Genomic DNA, 18,997 nt, shown 5'->3' with positions numbered 1-18,997 from the left:
TCATTGAAAAATAAAGTGAATGATGTTATCTACTGCGATAGGGCATATGATAGTTTCTTCCATGTTGGTGCCACCAATCAGTGGTACACACATTTGCACTGGCTGCTCACCGTAAAGCACAGATGAAACAAAGGCCATAGAAACTACAATATGCACAACGGCTTCGGAGGATGCAAAACAGAGTGTTTTAATATGGTCAATATCTGCATTTATATAGCATGAAGCTCAGTGTTCAGACAGATCTTTTTTTTTATCTATTCTATATGCTAAAAACCACCAAACCCTGATTCTGCCACTAGCAGAACTGACCCATTGCAAGCTTGACAAAATGTTTTGTCAAGGTGCGTCAATGGGTTAAGAAATTAACAGATTCAGATTTCCCTTATGTATTGCAGATGATCAATTTGATCATCTACAAAACATAAAGGCAATTTGATCATCTTCAAAACATAAAGGCAATCTGCATAGCTTATTAAAATGAAAGCAGGTGGGTTTTTTTTTTTTTAAACAGAGACTTTTTTTATTTATTTTTTACACAGATTTTCTTATGAATAATAATACTTTTTTATTACAACAATTTGATTTAAATTTCAATATGCATAAATATACAGACAACATTCAACGGATGAGTAAAATTAACTTTGATACCTTTACAAACATTTATTAACAGATTACAACTTTAGTGAATATGTACATGGTTGATATGAAAACAAAATACTTACTTTTGTTTGTACTATGATAAAATAACTGTGAAAATTGTGTAATGTTAAAGCGAGAGAAAAAATGACTAGTTTCTTTCTCAGCTTTCATTGTAGTTACTAGAAAATACTGTTTCTGGCTTTGCTTAGTGGGTGGGAAAAGATTTATAGGTCAATTACATTTCACTGCTGAACAAAACGGTACTTGCTCAAACAAAATGGTAAAAATAATCTTTCCTAATCTGTTCACTTTCAAGACATGAGTCAGTATTCCAAATAAATATATTAATCTTCTAAAAATTTTGAATTGACATCTTGTTATGTAAAATTATGCAGAAAATTGGAGTTGAAATTTATTAGCACTTAGAAACCCATATTCAAACAGCAAAGAGAATGCAGAATTTGCAATTCAATAGAAAGAATAATAGGTACTGACTAGGAAAATGAGTTACAAAAATAGATTATCTTCAATTAATGACAATAATTAAAAAAAGAAGTTGCCCAAGAGAAAGAATATTAGGACCTCTCTGTAAAATATTACATCCTTCTTCTCAAAACCCGCTAATATTTATGAATTTAACTGTTAATGATCTAAAATCTTCTTCCGGGCATGATCCACCGCTAAATCCATAGCAATCACATAGCTTTGGGGAGGGAATTGTATTTCCTCAAGAAATATTATTAGAAGTTCCAGATTTGAGGCTCAGCATCTAACTAGGCGAACCTTTTTTTCATTGAAATTTATTGAAATTCTAAATTTTTAATTAGCTGTTCAAATAGATAGAGACAAGAGAAACATTTTATCTAACACATACATTTGATTTTTCTACAGGCTGACCTTGTTTTGGAATGTAAATAAAAATTGCGATTTAAACTGAATTACTGCCTTGAGCACGTTATATATGATTTCCATTAAAATTTTGATTTCAAAACATGTTATTCAATAACAAATTTTTGACTGAAACTCCATTTAATCAGAGGAAATTTGTTTTAATAATGTTTTTCAAATGGACTTGAAGACAGCAAGTTACTAAAATCAGTAAAATGAAAGCTATAATAACAGTTGAATCAATAAAATAACTACAGAGAACCATACAAAAAAAAGTTCAAAACCATGTAAATAAATACCTACTTGGGCATAAAGTTCTCAATAATGCGTACGCATTTTGCCGCCTCCACATTTTGGTATCTTCAGTGCTACTCACAGTAAGTCGTACTAAGAATGCCAAAGTGTAGTACCAACGGAATATGTATGCAATATTAACAATGTTACAGACAAGTGAATAATTATTTACATCGTTTTGCAACAGCTGACTTCGTAAAAATCATATTATTTTGCACATCTTCTCAGTAATGAGGTACTATATACTCCCAATAGTATCTCTATTAGAATATATATACAAGTCAACCTAGTAAAAAATAATTTCATATTTTTTTGACAGGAACTATAATAATCCTGTGCCCTGTGATTTTACAGCGGAAAACAAAGTTGGTGGAACTTATTACTTCGTTGTTACTTTCATGGTGATTGTGAAAAGTAGTATAAAATGAAAAAGAGTGAAAAAAAACAATATGAACAAGAACTACATAGGCCATTGAATAATTATTTCATTCCGTTCTCCATACTTTGAAGAATAATGAGAAAAAGGATAAGTAATCAACGTCATTTTCATTTAAAGGACTGTGCCATTGAGAAAGATTGAATTAAAAGGTCATTTAATTAAAGTTAAAGTTTTGCGTGCCCGCCGCAGATGTAAAAATTAGGTATGCAAGCGCTTGGTTTTCCCATTTTCATATATTTGATATGATAATTAATTAAGAGCAATTCTGAAAACAGTTTTTATCTAAATAATTTAAAATTGAATATAGCTGTATTATTGACTGGTAATGTCAGATAGTTCAAAGAAAACTTCAAGACACAACAAATTTTTAAAATATTAACAAAGAATAAAATACAATATATTTGGGTATTTCTTCTCATACGATATTTGGTTTCAAATTACTATTCATCATAACTTTACAAACAAAATTTACTATAGCAGTGGCTGGTTGTTCTGGTTCCAGTTCTGCAAATATGTGGCACTCATTATCTGTTTGGCTGGCTGGTTTTCGTGCGATGAATCCGAAACAGCGGCTGCAAGTACAAAAAATTAAATTATTAGTGAACAGGATAAACTTGTAAAAGCATGGCAATGGAAAAATTGCAAGATAAAAAGACGTCATGCAATGATACCTTGAGGATGAGAGGAATTTTCAAAAACGGTTGAAAACAACCATTCTTTGGCTTAGGGAGCCTCGGGATTACGCACAATCGATTCTACGCCTCGAACTATGTAGGATTCGACAATAAACTCGAATTTTGTTTTGTTATCCTACATGGACTAAATTTTCGAAGTCAAAATCGAAAGTTCTTCCATTGAGCTGAAATGAGGCTATTACCCTTGAAAATGAACCACTGAGACCGATTATCGGGTCTTAAAAACAAATTTTCAATTAAGGAGAGATCTGGTAATATGTAACATCTTTTAAACATGAAAATCTCTCAATTAAACATGAGTAAAAGAAACGAGGATATGATTACTTACTTTGAACTAGTTGGAAGACCGGTAGTATCGTTCTGTTGACTCCATCGATGATCTCCAGGGTCAAGGCCACAATAACTAATGGTATTTACTGGATAGTGCCGCCTGAAGAATAATCTTCTTTTATTGTCTGTCAAAGTAATTCCGTGGCTAGAGACTTTGAAATGAACGACAGTTGCCCTGGGCAAAGGGTTCATTGAGAACAGAGCACCAATTCCTCTCACAATGGCTTGTGGTCCAGTTAGAGACTCCGTTTCAACGGTAACTAAGTAGAGCACGTTACATGCTGTGAAGAAAGAGACAAGCTCTGTTAGGATTTCACACAGGAAGGAAAATTCACATTTAAAAACATCAGAATAAACTATTTCAGCTCCAAACACAGTATAAAATATTCCTGCTTAAATAAAAAGTCAGAAGGCAAATGGTGAAAAATATGTAATGTAGCTAGTGTAACAAACCGTGATGGTAATAGTGAAATTGAAAATTTGAAATTAAAATTTCACAACTTTTAGCTGCTATTTTGTCTGTACTATGCATTTAGGGTTTTTTCTGAGGCCTCCATGAAATGCTTGAACAAAAATTGAAATTTAATTTAATCTGTGAAGGAAATTCCCATAAACTTTTTTTTCTTTTAAAAAACTGCTGATTAGTTTTTGAAAAAAAAGAAACAGAACACGAGCGAGGATTTGTAACATTATTTCCATTTTTCGACTTTAGACATTGATGTTTCTCCCTGGTTTTTTTCACTTTCACTTTATGACATAAACATCTTCCCTGACGACTTTGAAATTACAACTTTAAACCTGATATGCAGAGCTTTATGCTCTGCCATGCTATCAGCAGCCAGATTCTAATTGCCAGATGTAAGTGCCAGATTCTACCTTTGGGTTTAAATGTATGCTGATAACAAAGTTCCCAAACTCTATTTTAACACTATATCCATCCTTAAAATTTATAAAATAAAATTCACCTGCTCCATTAGCCAGCAGAAGTTGTGCAGAGCTTATCGTATTGGATCCATCAACAACCGAACTTGCAGGATTCATTTCAGGTAACACTAATTGGCATGGTAAGGCAAGAGGCATTATTGAGTGCTGATAAACTAGAGCTGACAATGATCCTGGAAAATAATAATTTCAACAAATTAAAAAGAAGTATGCCCGTGAAGAATGTTCAATAATTCATTTTCCATTGCTGTTTTTTATGCTGAGTGCAGTAATGCTTCTGAACTGCGATTTAAATCACTTGATTAAGCTATTAAATTACTTGAAAATAAGGACTTTATCTTTCACATATGTTTTTTGAAACTCTATTCTTAATGGGTGCCAGAGATATAGCGCCAAAATAGTGATCATTATTGGGTCCAACATAGCTGCCTATGAACAGAACAAATATTAAAATTTCCAGAAGTCTTGAAACTAAGTTTCCCCACACCTGCTCTTGTTTCACTTGGAGCTGTAGATGTGTTGCTTCCAAAGGAAATCCCAGTAATAAATAAGTTTGATTGACCGGAGTGTTGGTGGTATACTTACCAAATACAGGCTCGTTGGCGCAACCTTTCAAACGAACTCCTCTCGGAGTCGGTTCAATCAGGAAGTGCCTGACAAGTTCATTCGAAGGATCGCTATTTGGAGTTTTGTTCACCGAACCTGGGGGCGGAGTTGCAACTTTTAGAACTAATCCAAAAGCTCCAGGAAATGAGTTTGAATCCCTGACAATAAATGTACCTGGAGGTTTATCCCTCAACATTGCGATAGCTGAAATCAAAATGGATTAAAATTACTAATGAGGAAAACTCAACTTCACTTTCGTGTAGCTAGTAATAATAGCTACAAACAAGCATGAACATAAAGTTGTAAAAGTAAATACTGGGATAATAAGAGAGGTCAACATTTTTAAAATTTCATTCCATAAGCTTTAACGGGTAGAATAGAGCTTTAAAATCTTTGAGGACTATATCATTTGCCTCAATGGCCTGCTTGTACTTTTGCTTTAAATATAACTAAACTATGAGAACTTATTGACACTACTTACCTAAGTAATAGACCATTAAATATTGTTAAACTATTGCGGCAAAATCATGAAAATTTAAAACATGAAACTTGTGATGTATGGAATCAATTTTTAAGAAAGGCCATCTGGTAGGTACCCACCTTCTTCCCGCGACATGTTAGGCTTGTACCAATATTTGGATGTGTCCCTGACAAAATTGACATTGGCACGGGAAACTTCATGGGTAGTTTCGCTATTAGAATGTGTCGATGACCTCCGTGATGTTCCGAAATATACAGATGGCGATGAGTGACCGGTGCTTCCATTTTGTAAACTTGTTAGCGCGGGACTCTGGAAAGAATAGAAATTTAGTTTAAATTAAAGTGTATTTTGGAAAATACTCATAAGGAGATTATGTTACTTGGCCAGCTTAAGGCAAACTTAATGTCTGCTTTACACGGTAATTGAATCGGTTTCTGTTATACGGGCGTAGGTCCAAAAATTTCAAAATCGTTTTTTTTTGCATTTTCAGCCTCCTTTAGGGTACACACACATTTTCTGAAAAGATGGCGGAAGTCCTATGTATAGAAGCCTGTGGAATAGGGGGGCGAGTTCTCAAACTCGCGCATTTCTAAAGTTTCTGTAACTTTTTTCATAATAAATGAAGAACATTTGTATTGAATTTGCATCTTGACCTAGCTGTTAGCTGATATAACTTCTTATTGTGCATTGATCACAAAAATACATGATTGAAATTTGAAAACTTGGTTTCAACACTTTTTTAAATGAAAATATCCCATGTCACCTTCATTAATTTTGGAAAAATAGGAGTAATTCTAGAAAATTTAGGCCTTTAAATAAATTTAAAAACATATAATAACTCCCTATGCTATATAAAAGAAAAAAACCATGTGCTACATTTTTCAAACTTACTTTAATATTAGTTTTTTGGCTTGAAACTGTCTCAGTCATCCTTCGTTTTCTGGTATAAGGGCGTAAGTCCAAAACTTAAAATTAGCCTAAAAGGGTACTAAAATTTTTCTGAGCCAAAAAAACATTTCAGAACTTTTAAACGGGTGTTTATACAACCTTTGAACCTTTTTTGAAATTTAGTGGTGTCCTGCATAACGAGAAAATCAGTTTTTTACCTCTCCTGAAAAATTTGGATTTGTGGACTTACGCCCGTTTAACAGAAACCGATTCAATTATCATGCCGGTCCCCAGGGGCCAGCACCTAGAAGAACCAATCTTAAGTCAATGTGACATATTCTAAATTTTCCCCTGTCAAACATTCAAAGTTGATGGAAAATATTTTGAACGTGAGAAACGTCGTTAAACTTTGACCTTAACATTGAGTCTCATAGAGGAACAAACCTTCAAACCTCTATTCCTCGAAAACTTAAACTCTTCAAGCTTGATGCAGCTAGGTGCATTTCTGTTAAATTTGCCCAATTTAAAAGCCTTTTAAAAAACGTTTGGTTTTACCTCTTAAGTCTCTTCTCACTCTACGCTTATTTTGCACACATTACAGTCAAAAAAAAATACCATACCTTCGGGCTATGAGTCTCTGATGAGCTATCGTAACTCCTGGCAGACATCATGTTACGCTCCCTTTGTAACGTTTCAGCAAGAGGAGACCAGTCTTTTCTGCAATAAAACCAAGAAAATTAAATAAATCAAAATGCAACTAAATCATGAAATTAAGAACAAAATTGTGGAGGCAATTTTCCGTTTTGAAATTATTCCTTGGTCGAGCACTCAAGAAAAAGGACTCATTTCAATGGAGCAATGGACAAATTAAATCTAAAACAGTGATCACTTATGCGTACTGCACACTTGAAAACAGCACCAAAACAGGGCCATGCACGGAGGCTAGGTGGGTCGAGCGCAGAGCCAGTCAAAAATACATGAGGTCCTGTCAATTAAGTGTTTTTCATATTGAAAAGAAAAGTGAAACAACAGTGAAACCAAGGAAATGTGTATGTAAGCAAAGAGTCCTCCTGTAAAGTGTGATGGGCTAAAGACAAGAGTATCCAGTCTTTGTCTGTACCAATTGAGAGATAGCGCTGTAGCTGAGTCGCAACAATCAAGGTTTCTGTAATTGCAGAGTTTTTTTTTTTTTTTCTTTTTCCTAACAGTGCGTGCATGGAGTTTTACTTTTAATGACTTTATCTTTGTATACTTTTACTCGATGAAAGATGCGTCTCTTTCTCAACTTCATCTATGAACATTGTGAAAATACTGCTCTCATGGTGAGGTCTTCAATTTTTCTGGCAGCTTATTATGAATTTCTCATTATTATTTGCTTCATTGCTTAAACTAAAATTTTTTAAGGATCACTTTTTATAATTTCATACCGCAATGTTGGTTCAGTATGGGACATCGTCATGTTTTGATGGAATTAGTATTCTTACTTTGTACACAGTGTTCACGGAATATGGGGAGAATAAAATATCGAGACAGTTGCAGAGGCTGAAGTAAGTGAAAAGCAAAGGTTATTCTATTCTCTACTAATTTCTTACTCTTTTGTCTTTTTCCTTTTTTTAATTTTTTCAAAAAAGACCACCCACAAGAAAAGGACCATATATTATTAGTCCATAAAAACTACAAATTGAGTTCTAAGAGTTTTCTACAAAAACTATGGCACAACAAACGCCAATTAATGTCAAATCAAACTAGAGTTGTGGTTGTTTGAAGTTTTTAGTGAAATAAATATAATTTTGAGAACAAATATCATCTGTCATGTTTGAGGTACGAAATTGCCAGATTACAATGCAACTTTAAATGTTCTATATTGGAACCAAAATGACTTAAGACTTTCACTTAGTTTTATAAATACTAGCGAATATTTTTGGTCGAAGATTTCAAAATCAAATTTTTCAACCCACCATGACAGAAATCGCACAACTGAAAATTTTGCCTCCAAGGACTGGATCTATTTCCCTACGGACAGTCACAAATATTTATAATTTCTCACTTTTTTCCCCAAAAATTCAACGGCACTACACTTACTTTGTCTCACCAATTGCAATTTCTTAAGTATTACATTTTGATTTTTTTTTAAAAATAATACAAAAGCCCCATGATTATTTCAGGAGGCCATTTATGAGCACTCCCTTTCATAGATGACATTGCGAGTTGTTGGTGAAGAGTGGCTGATAGGGAACGACTGGCTGTGTTTCCATAAAATGCTGGTAAACATTTGTAGGCAACAAGGACCGATACAAAGATGAAGTATAAGTGGCAACTGAGGAAGCAGAAAAGGAAAGGTACTAAGATAAAGTATGAAGAATGATTTTATACAGTGCAGGCTACACGTGAAAAAACGGAAGAACTGAACATCTCATCAAATTGTGATGCAAGCAAACGCTGATTGCTGACTCCAGTTAAAAAAATTAACTTGAAAAACTCAAAACCTAGCACAAACTCATGTCAGGCTCATTCTTTTTTACCTACCGAGACCTTGTGGTATTCTGAGAGGGTTTCTTAACATTTTTACCCATGCCTGCTCGTCTATTTTAGAAATGAAAAGAAAAGAAAATATTACAAGTGGTTTATAAAGGGATAAAGAATATTAATGAGGGAGTAAAATCTAACGCTACAGAGAACATTGAAACTTGATAAATACAAAATCAGTTCCTTCTTTCCAAATAGGCTAATATAATTGAAGAGGTCTTCATGAATAATAGCAGTTAAAATGGGAAAATTAATCATGAAGTTCAAATAATTTCCAATTTTTAAATCCATAAAATGACAAATAAATAAATAAATCATGAGACTTCAATTGGGATACCTTCATAAAACTTTAAAGGTTCTGCATTCCAGATGTACTTCATTTGCGATTCAAAAGTTCATTCAAATTTTGTGCAGTTTGTCCACCATCAAATTTTTGTGGCCCTTTTTGGCTCAATTTATCAAAGAGGCCTAAAATCTTAAAAACGAACTCTTACCTTTGTGAGGTAGGACTTTTGGGTGGCAAACTCGAGGCATCAAAGTGGACACTGCTGTTGCTGTAAGGGGTGCGAGGATGGACAGGGAATGCTGGCGTCTGAGGTCGAGGCGTTGTAGTGTGCGGTGGACTTGATTCCGTATCACTGATTGAAGCAGTGCGCAATGATCCCACACTCTCATGCCGGCTCTGAAAGTATTATTATCATATAAATAAAATCAATCAAAATGAAACAGAGGAGCTACATTTTATGATCTTAGATAGCAATGGATGGGTTCAAAAATATTTTCGTTTGATGATGGATTGTGTAGAGCAAATAAGACTACGCACGTTTTTGAATGATATGAGAGACATACCTAAAGAATTTCACTATCGCAAATAATTGTCAACTTTTTAAAAATAGGAAAAAAACTAGTATTCAATCTTATGTACACAACTCTTGGTCAGTAAAAAATCATGCATGTGCAGTTATATTTATTACACTCGTCCAATCGGACTGCATTTTGCAATTAGGAACTATAGTTCCTGGCTCAGTTTAGAAATAACGTAACATTAGTTTCCCCATGTACATGACTGTTTTTACCGATGAGCCACAGCTTGTAGTTCCAAATTGCAAAATGCAGGCCAATTACAAGAGCACTTAGCTTAAAAGTATTCACAAAAGTAAAAACAGATGGTGGTACCTACACAATCATAGAATTGTCGTCAGCACAAAAAATTATAATTATCTCTTAATTTGATTCTTTTCATGAGAGGATTTGCAAAGTGGAGAAAATCATAACTTCTGTTGACGTTTCCTGACTTGCAGGCCGACAGAAAGTTTGTAGACTTACAACTTCAGAGTAAGAACGATTTGTTTCTTTCATGGAATGAATTTCACTGTTTAAACGTTTATTCCAAAACTAACTAAGCGAACAGGGTAGTTATACGTCAAATGCAATGCCAGCTCCAGAACGAGGTGATTTAAAATATCATTTGAGCTGAACTTGATATGGGTGCACAGTTTAATTTTGAAAAAAAAAATTGAGAGGATACTTAGTTTTCAGAAAAACTAATTAGAATTTTAAGAGAGAAATTTAAAAATACATGCTCACAACGTAAGTGAATAAATACAAGTGGGATCAAATTCAGCAGTAAGGAACCATCAGGCATCAGCATTCACCTAATTTTTTTCGTTATATTTATATTAATTTTAAACGAAAAAGACTAAGTAAATGAATGTACAACACTGACAGCTGGCCACAATGTAATTTTTCAATTACCATCACATTACATTAGGTGTTTAAGCCGTGTCACTTAGGGCTCATGAGGTCAATAGTAGGGATCTGATGTCAAGCACTGACATCAACTGATTAATAAGGAGCTGCTAACGGTGTTTTGCAATTTTTCCAACTAAACATCAGAATTTATCATTTTCTACATGTTTTGCTGGTGTGGTAGAAAACATCAGCAACAGAGGTACTAACAGTAAGTACACACTCTTCTTCATAAGCTTCAAAAAATCATTTTTACAAGACAAAAATAAAGTCACAGAAAGTTTCGAACTTTAATGCTAGGTATGAGATTTTTTTTAAGAGTAATACATCGACAGTGAAAGTCCAAAACTACGCATCTCGGTTTGCGCCGTCGCAGACTTCCTGTCATACTTTATTTTTTAAATGAAAAACTACTTGACAGCACTGAAACACTGCGGTGTAAACTGCCGTGATTTTTCTTATCAGTGCCAAAAATTCTGCAAAAACTTCAAGGAATGATGTCGATTTGTCCTCCTTCAGAAAAATAAAATAGGAGCGGAGATTTTCAAACATCGCAAACAAGATAGGTACGTGGTTGCGGACTTGCGCTGTTGGTATGAGCAGTATCAGATGATTCCTTTCTTCTGCTTTTGTTCCCAGAGGTAATAAAAATAAGCTTTGGTTGCGATTAAAAGCAGAAACAACAACATAAAAGGAAGGGGTACCTGGTGCCGCAACCAAGTGGGAGAGCTTGAGGTATCATGACTAGTTAGCGTGGCAATGAGGGATGCTAGGTGATCACTACCATTTCTTTCCACCACTGACAGTAATCCAGTCGACGGTGAAGGCTGAATACAAGCATGTTAATAAAATAAAATTACAGCGTGCTCAAAAAATATTAAAATGCAGTGTTGTGAAAAAATGTTCAAATCAAAGAAAATGCATATTGACACAATTTACAAATTACTATTTATACTTACAAAGTGTGGATCATCTGGTTTTTAATTAGGTGGTGTTAGAGTGGTAATTTATGGTAGACTCATTGTTTAAAAAATCACTACAGAGTTGGCCGCTCTGATCGGAGCTGCCTTTTAATATTTTGGGCTTTTAAAGAACAAATGCTGAGAAAATCTAGGAACCTTGAAAAATATCTTCCTTGCATCAAACGATGAGCAGTGACCAGTGAGGATCTGGAGATACCTCATATTTTCAAGCCGCTGTCTTCAGGCAACAATTACAGCTACAAATGAATGACCTACGACTGGCCATTTGGTGTTGGCTGTTAAGAAAGTGCTGCGATTTAGATTGACAAATAAATTGTTTTTTGATAAACTTTTTTACAACGCTCCCCAAAATGAAAGTCAAAAGCCATTGAAAGGATAAGATGGGCGTTGCTGCCCATGTACTTAAAAATGTTAAATTCCTACCATTGGCAGATTGGCCAGGGTGTCTATTCATTTCTAAAACTTGGATAAAATGTTTGGACAATAGTCAAATATTTTCTTGAAAAGAACACCCATTAATTGTGCCGCCTGAATGAATGAAGCATTGGCCGTTTGGGTGGTACTAATTCAATGCTAATGAGAGATTGACTGTAAGTCTGAAGATATGATGCTGAAGTTATGAGTAATTGGTGTTTTATCCTGCGTTAGATAATACAGATATCAATTTCGTTGAGTTTAATATGATGATAAGTACCTATTGAAGTGGTTATGTTCATCAGAAACAGAGTTATGGGGGAGGGCACCTCATAAACACCAAAGATTAACACCTATAAACCAGTCAACCAGTAAATCTTGTAAATATAGTTAGTCAGGGGATACACACCACAACATATTTACACAAACATCATACAATGTTAATAAGAAGCTACTTTACTTCCAATCTTGTTCTAAAAATATTCAAGTGTTCCTTCGCATGTACACCTTCTTTGGATCGAATGGGTAACAACTTGGTGCTTTCAGGGTTGAAATCTACCCACATAAAATTCTGAGCTCAAGAGTTTATTCCTACTTCATTTGAATTCAGTAAATTTAATTGGCAATAAAATGTCAATACTCTAATGTATAGGTCCGGGATGTAAATAATACCTGTTCATTACGGCATGATTTTGAAGGAAGAAATCAAACTAAATTTGATCGATGAGCAACATCTTCGGCTAGTCTTAATTTTCCATTTGAAAAAGTAACAATTAAACATACCTACTTTATTTCACACGAAGTTTTAAATCAATAACGAAATCTGTATTGAATAAATCACTGTTGGCTTTGTTTGTTTACAAACTGTGCTCCATGTGTGCTCGCGTCACGTGCTGCGCATGCGCCATGAGCGCTATGCAATTTATGAATGAACCATTCAAAACAGAACGGACCAATGAGAGGCCAAGAATTCGGCATCGTACTCATCGTAGTACTACGCGTAGTATTTGTAGTGAGTGTTGCCAGATTGAAAGCACAAATGACTGATGAAGCTTCCTAGGCCGTAGATACACCCGATATTTCAGTTGGAATAGCGTGGGAGGAGACACGTTGCGTGTCCATCTAGTCCTAAAATGTATTTTGTGTCATTTTTTATTAACATAGAGATATGGGCTCTAAAAATGACTGTTCAGAGATTTACGTAACTTCTTCAATGCCGTCAAAAAAAAGGATTTGTGCAATTTTACTCCGGCAAACTACACGTGTCGTATGCAAGAGCGGACTGGATCCAAACTTTATAAATTCCATTTGGGAGAGGACGCTCAATTATTGATATTTTTTATTTAATATTTGAAGGTGACAGTTGCAGCGACTTTTTTCTGGTGTTTTTCTAGGGAGAGTAAAGATTCGATCGAAAAATAAAAACGTGAGTCGACTGGCGTAATTCGATCGACAAACTCGTGAATCGATCGAAATAGGTCGATCGGTTTGCGTTTTTACTTTTCGATCGATCCATGTCGATCGAATCGCCACCGTCTTACTTTCTCACTCCCTTCGTTTGTCGTTTGTCGATTGAATCGGTGTCGATCAGTTCACGTGGATCGATTCACGTTTTTAGTTTTCGATCGATTCGTGTGGATCGAATTCATACCTTCCTTTTTCTTATGTGAAGATTGGCTGCCCTCCGCTCCTCACTCAGCAACACCTGTGGGCTGACTATTGAAATTGATAGACAAAGCGATAGACAAAGAAGACGGAAAGGATATGGAGGGATCCTATTGGTGGAAGCTAGTGGTTGCAATAGACAAAGGAGGTAGGTAATAGACTAGCTAACAGCAACCACAGAGAGTTAGTCCATCATTTCCTCTCTTAGTCGATTTCAACCGATGGGATCGCTCCATACTCCCTATGTCTTCTTTGTCTATAGCTTTGTCTATCAATTTCAACAATCTGCCTGCAGGCAGAACTACCCCGCAGCCTCTAAGAAAGGCAGTCCGCTCGTGCGTACGGCATGCTACAAAAGCCAACCGCAAATGAAGAGTGCCGTGCTGAGGAAAAACGCCGCATAAACATTCAAGAGTTGCCAAATCTCCCTGGATAAAACGTGTATTTTGACGAAATTCATGCATATTTTTCCTCGAAGCTTTCAGATACTTTAGATTAAATTGCGTACAAAATTTTGTGAGAATTTTGGAGACCAACATTCACCCAAGTAGCAGAGGTTGCAACAACTTGCAACAAAATCGTTTGATTCTTGCAACTAATAGATTGATGTACAGATTGTCTACTCTCTCCCCCGAAGGAGCTATCAATGTTGGAACTAGTTGCAATTAAGTTGAAACATGTTTCAACTTCAAAGTATTTCTGGTTGCCTATCTTTAGATTTTAAACAGCTTTGGTGCAGCAATTTTGCAATCTCAGCAGGTTGCAAATTTGTCTTCCGATCAGATCGCCGAAAATCGGCACTTATCGACCAAAAGTTGACCGAAAGTTGCAACTTTGTTGCAACTAATGCCAACATTGTTTCAACTTTTCGCAACTTTTACATTGAAAAATGCTACTTGGGCACAAGTTCCTCAGTAAATTCGGTTTATGTGGAAGGAAATTTGGCAACGTCTGAGGGCTCATACGGCGTTTTTACTTAGCACAACAGAAGAGTGCTCATGAAGGTGGAGCGTAGGCGTGGATTTGAGGTGCACGATGCAAAACAATAGGAGCGTGAAAAACCAAGGACTCGGAATTGGATAGTAGAGTAATTGTGGAATGCTTACCTCGCCGTTCTCGGCGTACTTTTTGATCTGCTGCTCGTGCGCCCGCTTGACGGAGACGAAAGGCCGCTCGAAAGTGTCGAGCTTTTGCCGGTGGACGTTGCCGTTGCTGATGGCGCTGAACTGCTGCTTCTGGGAGCGGGAGGTGGTCCTGTGCGGAAGGACCGGCGAGGTGGGCGTCGAGGTCCCGTTCTGGAGCTGCTTGTGGTGGCCGGCGGCCGTGTTGATGTGCAGCGGGATGGAGAAGTCCTCCTCGTCCTCGCCGGAGAAGAGGGTCGTGTCACTCGTGTACCCGTCCAGCCTCTGGCTCGGGCTCGGCTTTTTGTACCTATTGTGATGGACCAGCTCCGAGAGGAGCCGCGTCTCGTACGGCAGCCGCTCGTTCCTGATCTGCACCTCCTTTCGCTCCTTCAGCTTCAGCTGCTGCCGCTGGAGCCACGTCAGGTTGTGCCCGGTCCCGTTCATGCTCCCGCTCACGACGTTCCTGCAACAAACAAAAAATCAACAAATTAGTCCCAAACAAAAAATCAACAGATTAGCCCCAAACAAAAAATCAACAAATTAGTCCCAAACAAAAAATCAACAAATTAGTACGGCGACAATGGAATGGCAGATAGTAGGTTGCCCAGAAAGGTATTTGATTGGGTTCCTCCCGGAAGAAGGCGGCGTGGACGTCCAGTAAGAGGTTGGCGGGAGGGAGTGGAGGGGGAGATCAGACGGTGTAATCTGCCCGATGATTTGTGGGAGGATCGATTCCGATGGCGATTTGGAGTCGCAGAGCGCTCTAGTGCGCTGAGGTAGCGGCTTGATATGTATGTAGTACGGCGACAACACTTAGGATCGGCGATTTCGAAATGGACCGAGTTCATCAGAAAGGAACCAACCCGCATTAATTTTCTGTAACCCGCATTAAGTTGAAACTCATACCGGAATCACACGCTGAATTTGGCAGCTGAATGTGGAGGTTAAAAGTCATTGCTCAACGGCTGAAATTCGTAAATTCGAGTTATCACATTCAGATTTGTATCAAATTTAATCGAATAGTTCAGACAAATCCAGCATTATCCGATGGTGGCTGAGAATCATTGCTGAATTTTGCGCGACACGCGCAAAATTCAGGCATTGGGCCGAAGACTTCCACATTCAGGCCTTATTCAGCTCCTACATTGAGCGTGTGATTCCGGCACGAGAAAAAGAGGCTTGAAGTTTTATTACTATACTGCATAAGGCAAAAGTATTACTTTAGAAAATCTTTAACCTCTCTTTTCACAAACTTATATAATTTCTTTTTTTCGGCTTTCAGATTTTGGCAGTGGAAAATAAACGACTGTTGGACTCAAAAACATTCTTAATTCATTCAATTGTTTCGAAAATATGAGCAGGGCCAAATTTACCTACTTGCCGCCCATGGGCCGCCTGTATTTTGCTGCTCCCTTCTTCTTCGTTTTGAAACATCAATAAAAACCATCAAAAGAACGTGCCGGAGGGAGAGAGTTGCATACGACGCGTTTACTCGTGTTGGACAAATTTTTTGCGAAAGCCCTGTTAACACTACTGGCAAAAGTTCACGGAACTTTGCGCGAAAGTTAAGTTTCGTAAACCTATCTCTGTGTGGACAAGGCCTTCCATTTCCAAGAAATAAACGAAAAAATTATGGAAAAACAGACATAAATGAGGTTTAATAATTTTAACTTCCGCTGCTGCGCCGCGCTGAACGCACTGAATTTGGCGCAATGCTTGAAGTATTCATGCAGTCTTGTAGGCGCTATGCGTTTCACGCCGACCGTTGCTGACCACACTGTGTTTAAGGCAATGCGCGAAGTATTCATGCAATCCTGTAGGCGCTAATAGGTGTTTCATGCCGACCGCCGCGCCGAGGGCTTCTCCTTTTCATCTCAAGTCCTCGTCATCATTGCTCTCTGCGCCGCACCGTTTCAGGCCAAATTGCGTGTTGGATTCCTTTCTTAATTCGACTAATTAAGGGTGTTGTCTCTTGTAAAAGTGAAAGACGACACAATTAGAAATTACTTTACTCTCAGGAAATGAGAGATTCTGTCGCCTTTTCTCGTTTGTCATTTTTTTTTCTGAATCAGATTTTTTTTATACACCTAGCTACATTAAAAAAAATTGCAAAACTTGCCGCTCCCTAAATTTGCCGCCATGGGCCGGGGCCCATGTAGCCACCCCCTAAATCCTGTCCTGGATATGGGTTGGTTCCTCTCTGATAAACTCGGTCAAATCGATTAAGTTCAAGACATTTATTTCTACGCACAAATAAACGAGAAAATAGCATCCTTTCTTTGAGATCGAAACTGAATCGATTTTCAGAACATTAAAAGCGGTGACAGATTAAAACAGTACAATTTTCGTTCAATTTTTATTCAAATTTTGAATTTAGAATGATCTTCGGTTGATGGCTGAGACGTCTAATCGACTCGTCAAACCACGATCTGTTCGCAGTCTTTCTGTGATCGATTGATGAAATGCGGTGTAATACAAGCCCCTTCACTGTAAAAGATATGCAATTACTATGGTAGTCGCGTATCCTTAGTTGCATAACCAGCGTTTTGAAGGATTCTTTTCCCTTTGAGAGTTTTCCATGCAGGGAGTTAAAATGGGAGAGAAAAAATTAATTCAGACGTGCCGGCCCACAGAAAAAAGCACCTCACGCCCCAGGAGAAACATTTTTAGATATAAAAGAGATTTTTGTAGAGTTGAATTGAAAACTATTATTTGAAGAATTGGACGGAGAACTCACTTTGTCGAGAAATTCTCGAATTTGGCTTCACATTGTGCTAAGTTCGAAAATGGACTTAAGATGAATATTTAAAAGAAAAAAACCCATTCACAGAGGATCAGTTGCTCTTATTGGGATTAAAATGCAAGCTTTCGAAAAACTTTGCATTCGATCACGGTTGGACCGCGTTAAGCAGAATGGAACCAAGCCACATCAGCTATTGCCAAATTTAACTGAGCAATTTAATTTTTACATAAGAACGGTTAGGCAGATTTTTCTGCAAATTGCAGTGAATTTCCTATACAGCACGAAGCCAATCCCTCAACATTTTCTAAGAAATCCGCACAGACATTCTCTTGTAAAAAATTAAACTGACTCGTTAAATTTGGCAATAGCTGATGTGGCTTAGTTCATTTCTGCTTAACGCCGTCCAGTTTAACTCTCGCTCCTTCGCAAGAAATGGAGAATACAAACAATGGCGCGGCGTGAATTGCGATGTATCGATTGTTATACCATTTAAACCTATGGTAAATAATCGATTATTTAGGTGTTCGCTGCGAACACTCTACTTATCGATCTTTTTCCATAGGTTTAAATGGCATAACAATCGATACATCGCAATTCACGCCACGCCACTGATACAAAGTGGGTGAAAAAATGACCCCCAGGAATCTCGACTACTGCAACTGTTGGTTCGCATAATCAGATCACAGAGCGTAAATCTGTTTCTGCGATCGCCGAAGAGAGGGAATGGGCGTCGACCAATTATGATTTAAATATCCCCGAGGAGACGTTTATTTCCGCGTAATCAAGGTGTTCAAAGAGGCTGGAGTGGGCGTAATATTTCAGATTTCTATTTCATGCACCCCAGATGTGCCGTAACTGCTACTTTGGCGCCAGCTTAATTTAGACGGAGCTGGAACAGGAGTTGGAACTTGAGTCTTGTTTTTCCGTTACGAACTTCTTCCAACGTGGCCCAGTTATGCGTTCCGTCTGGCCGGACGGCCGCGCTAGCTAAAAATTTAAGAAGCCGGCTTCTCGTGTCCTCTGCGCATCATGTCTACGCCGCACACTGGACCGAATCCATTTGAAAGGTCGGACATGAAATTTTTGACTAAAACTGCGAATTTTGGTGTCTAAATTGTGACATTTTAAATTATAAGGGGTGAAAATAAGAAGAAGATAAAGAAGATAATTTAACGAGAAAACCAACGGAACCACTTTAAGAACCTCAAAGTTTTGTATAAACGGAGTTACAAGCGTTTAAAGTTTCCAAATTCTGTCCGACCTCTCCTATTGACTCTATCCACTGTGCGCCGCTAGGATACTTTTTACTTCACACATCCGAGGGATCCCCTGTTATATAGCAATATTTTGGAAATATTGTTAAAATATCTAATCTGTAATAATTTTTCTTGGAAAAAATTTGAATAACTATAGAAAAACGCATCTCGCGTGCTATTATAAACGATGAGATAAGTTGGAAGTACACGAAAACACGCATTGTTTATATATAAAAATTGGGTCACATTTAAGAAAAAGGAACCGGCGCGATTAGTGTTTTCAAAATCGTAAGACTTCTTTTTTTCTTTTAAAAATACTTATGTACAGTATTAAA

At 37.0% G+C, this 18,997-nt stretch overlaps 1 protein-coding gene across 10 annotated transcripts in view; it reads right to left on the bottom strand.

The window, feature by feature from the left end:
- Window positions 1-492: 492 nt before the first annotated feature.
- by (focal adhesion protein tensin) overlaps window positions 493-18,997 on the bottom strand; it is a 553,251-nt gene continuing 534,746 nt past the window's right edge. For 8 of the 10 annotated variants that reach the window (XM_072303044.1, XM_072303043.1, XM_072303048.1 and 5 more), the window contains 10 exons: window positions 14,646-15,126; window positions 11,182-11,304; window positions 9,223-9,410; window positions 8,729-8,785; window positions 6,823-6,919; window positions 5,434-5,623; window positions 4,813-5,037; window positions 4,251-4,400; window positions 3,284-3,566; window positions 493-2,832 (listed from right to left, as the gene is read on the bottom strand). In XM_072303044.1, coding sequence (XP_072159145.1) covers window positions 2,676-2,832; window positions 3,284-3,566; window positions 4,251-4,400; window positions 4,813-5,037; window positions 5,434-5,623; window positions 6,823-6,919; window positions 8,729-8,785; window positions 9,223-9,410; window positions 11,182-11,304; window positions 14,646-15,126 — 1,951 coding nt within the window. In that variant the 3' untranslated portion in view covers window positions 493-2,675. The remainder of the gene's footprint in view (window positions 2,833-3,283; window positions 3,567-4,250; window positions 4,401-4,812; window positions 5,038-5,433; window positions 5,624-6,822; window positions 6,920-8,728; window positions 8,786-9,222; window positions 9,411-11,181; window positions 11,305-14,645; window positions 15,127-18,997) is intronic. The other 2 variants (XM_072303041.1, XM_072303042.1) reach the window with 2 other exon arrangements.

Source organism: Bemisia tabaci, chromosome 7, assembly GCF_918797505.1.
Source record: "Bemisia tabaci chromosome 7, PGI_BMITA_v3".
Lineage (NCBI taxonomy): Eukaryota > Metazoa > Arthropoda > Insecta > Hemiptera > Aleyrodidae > Bemisia > Bemisia tabaci.
Note: the sequence above shows the minus strand (reverse complement) of the source record. Positions and strands in the feature narration are given on the sequence as shown.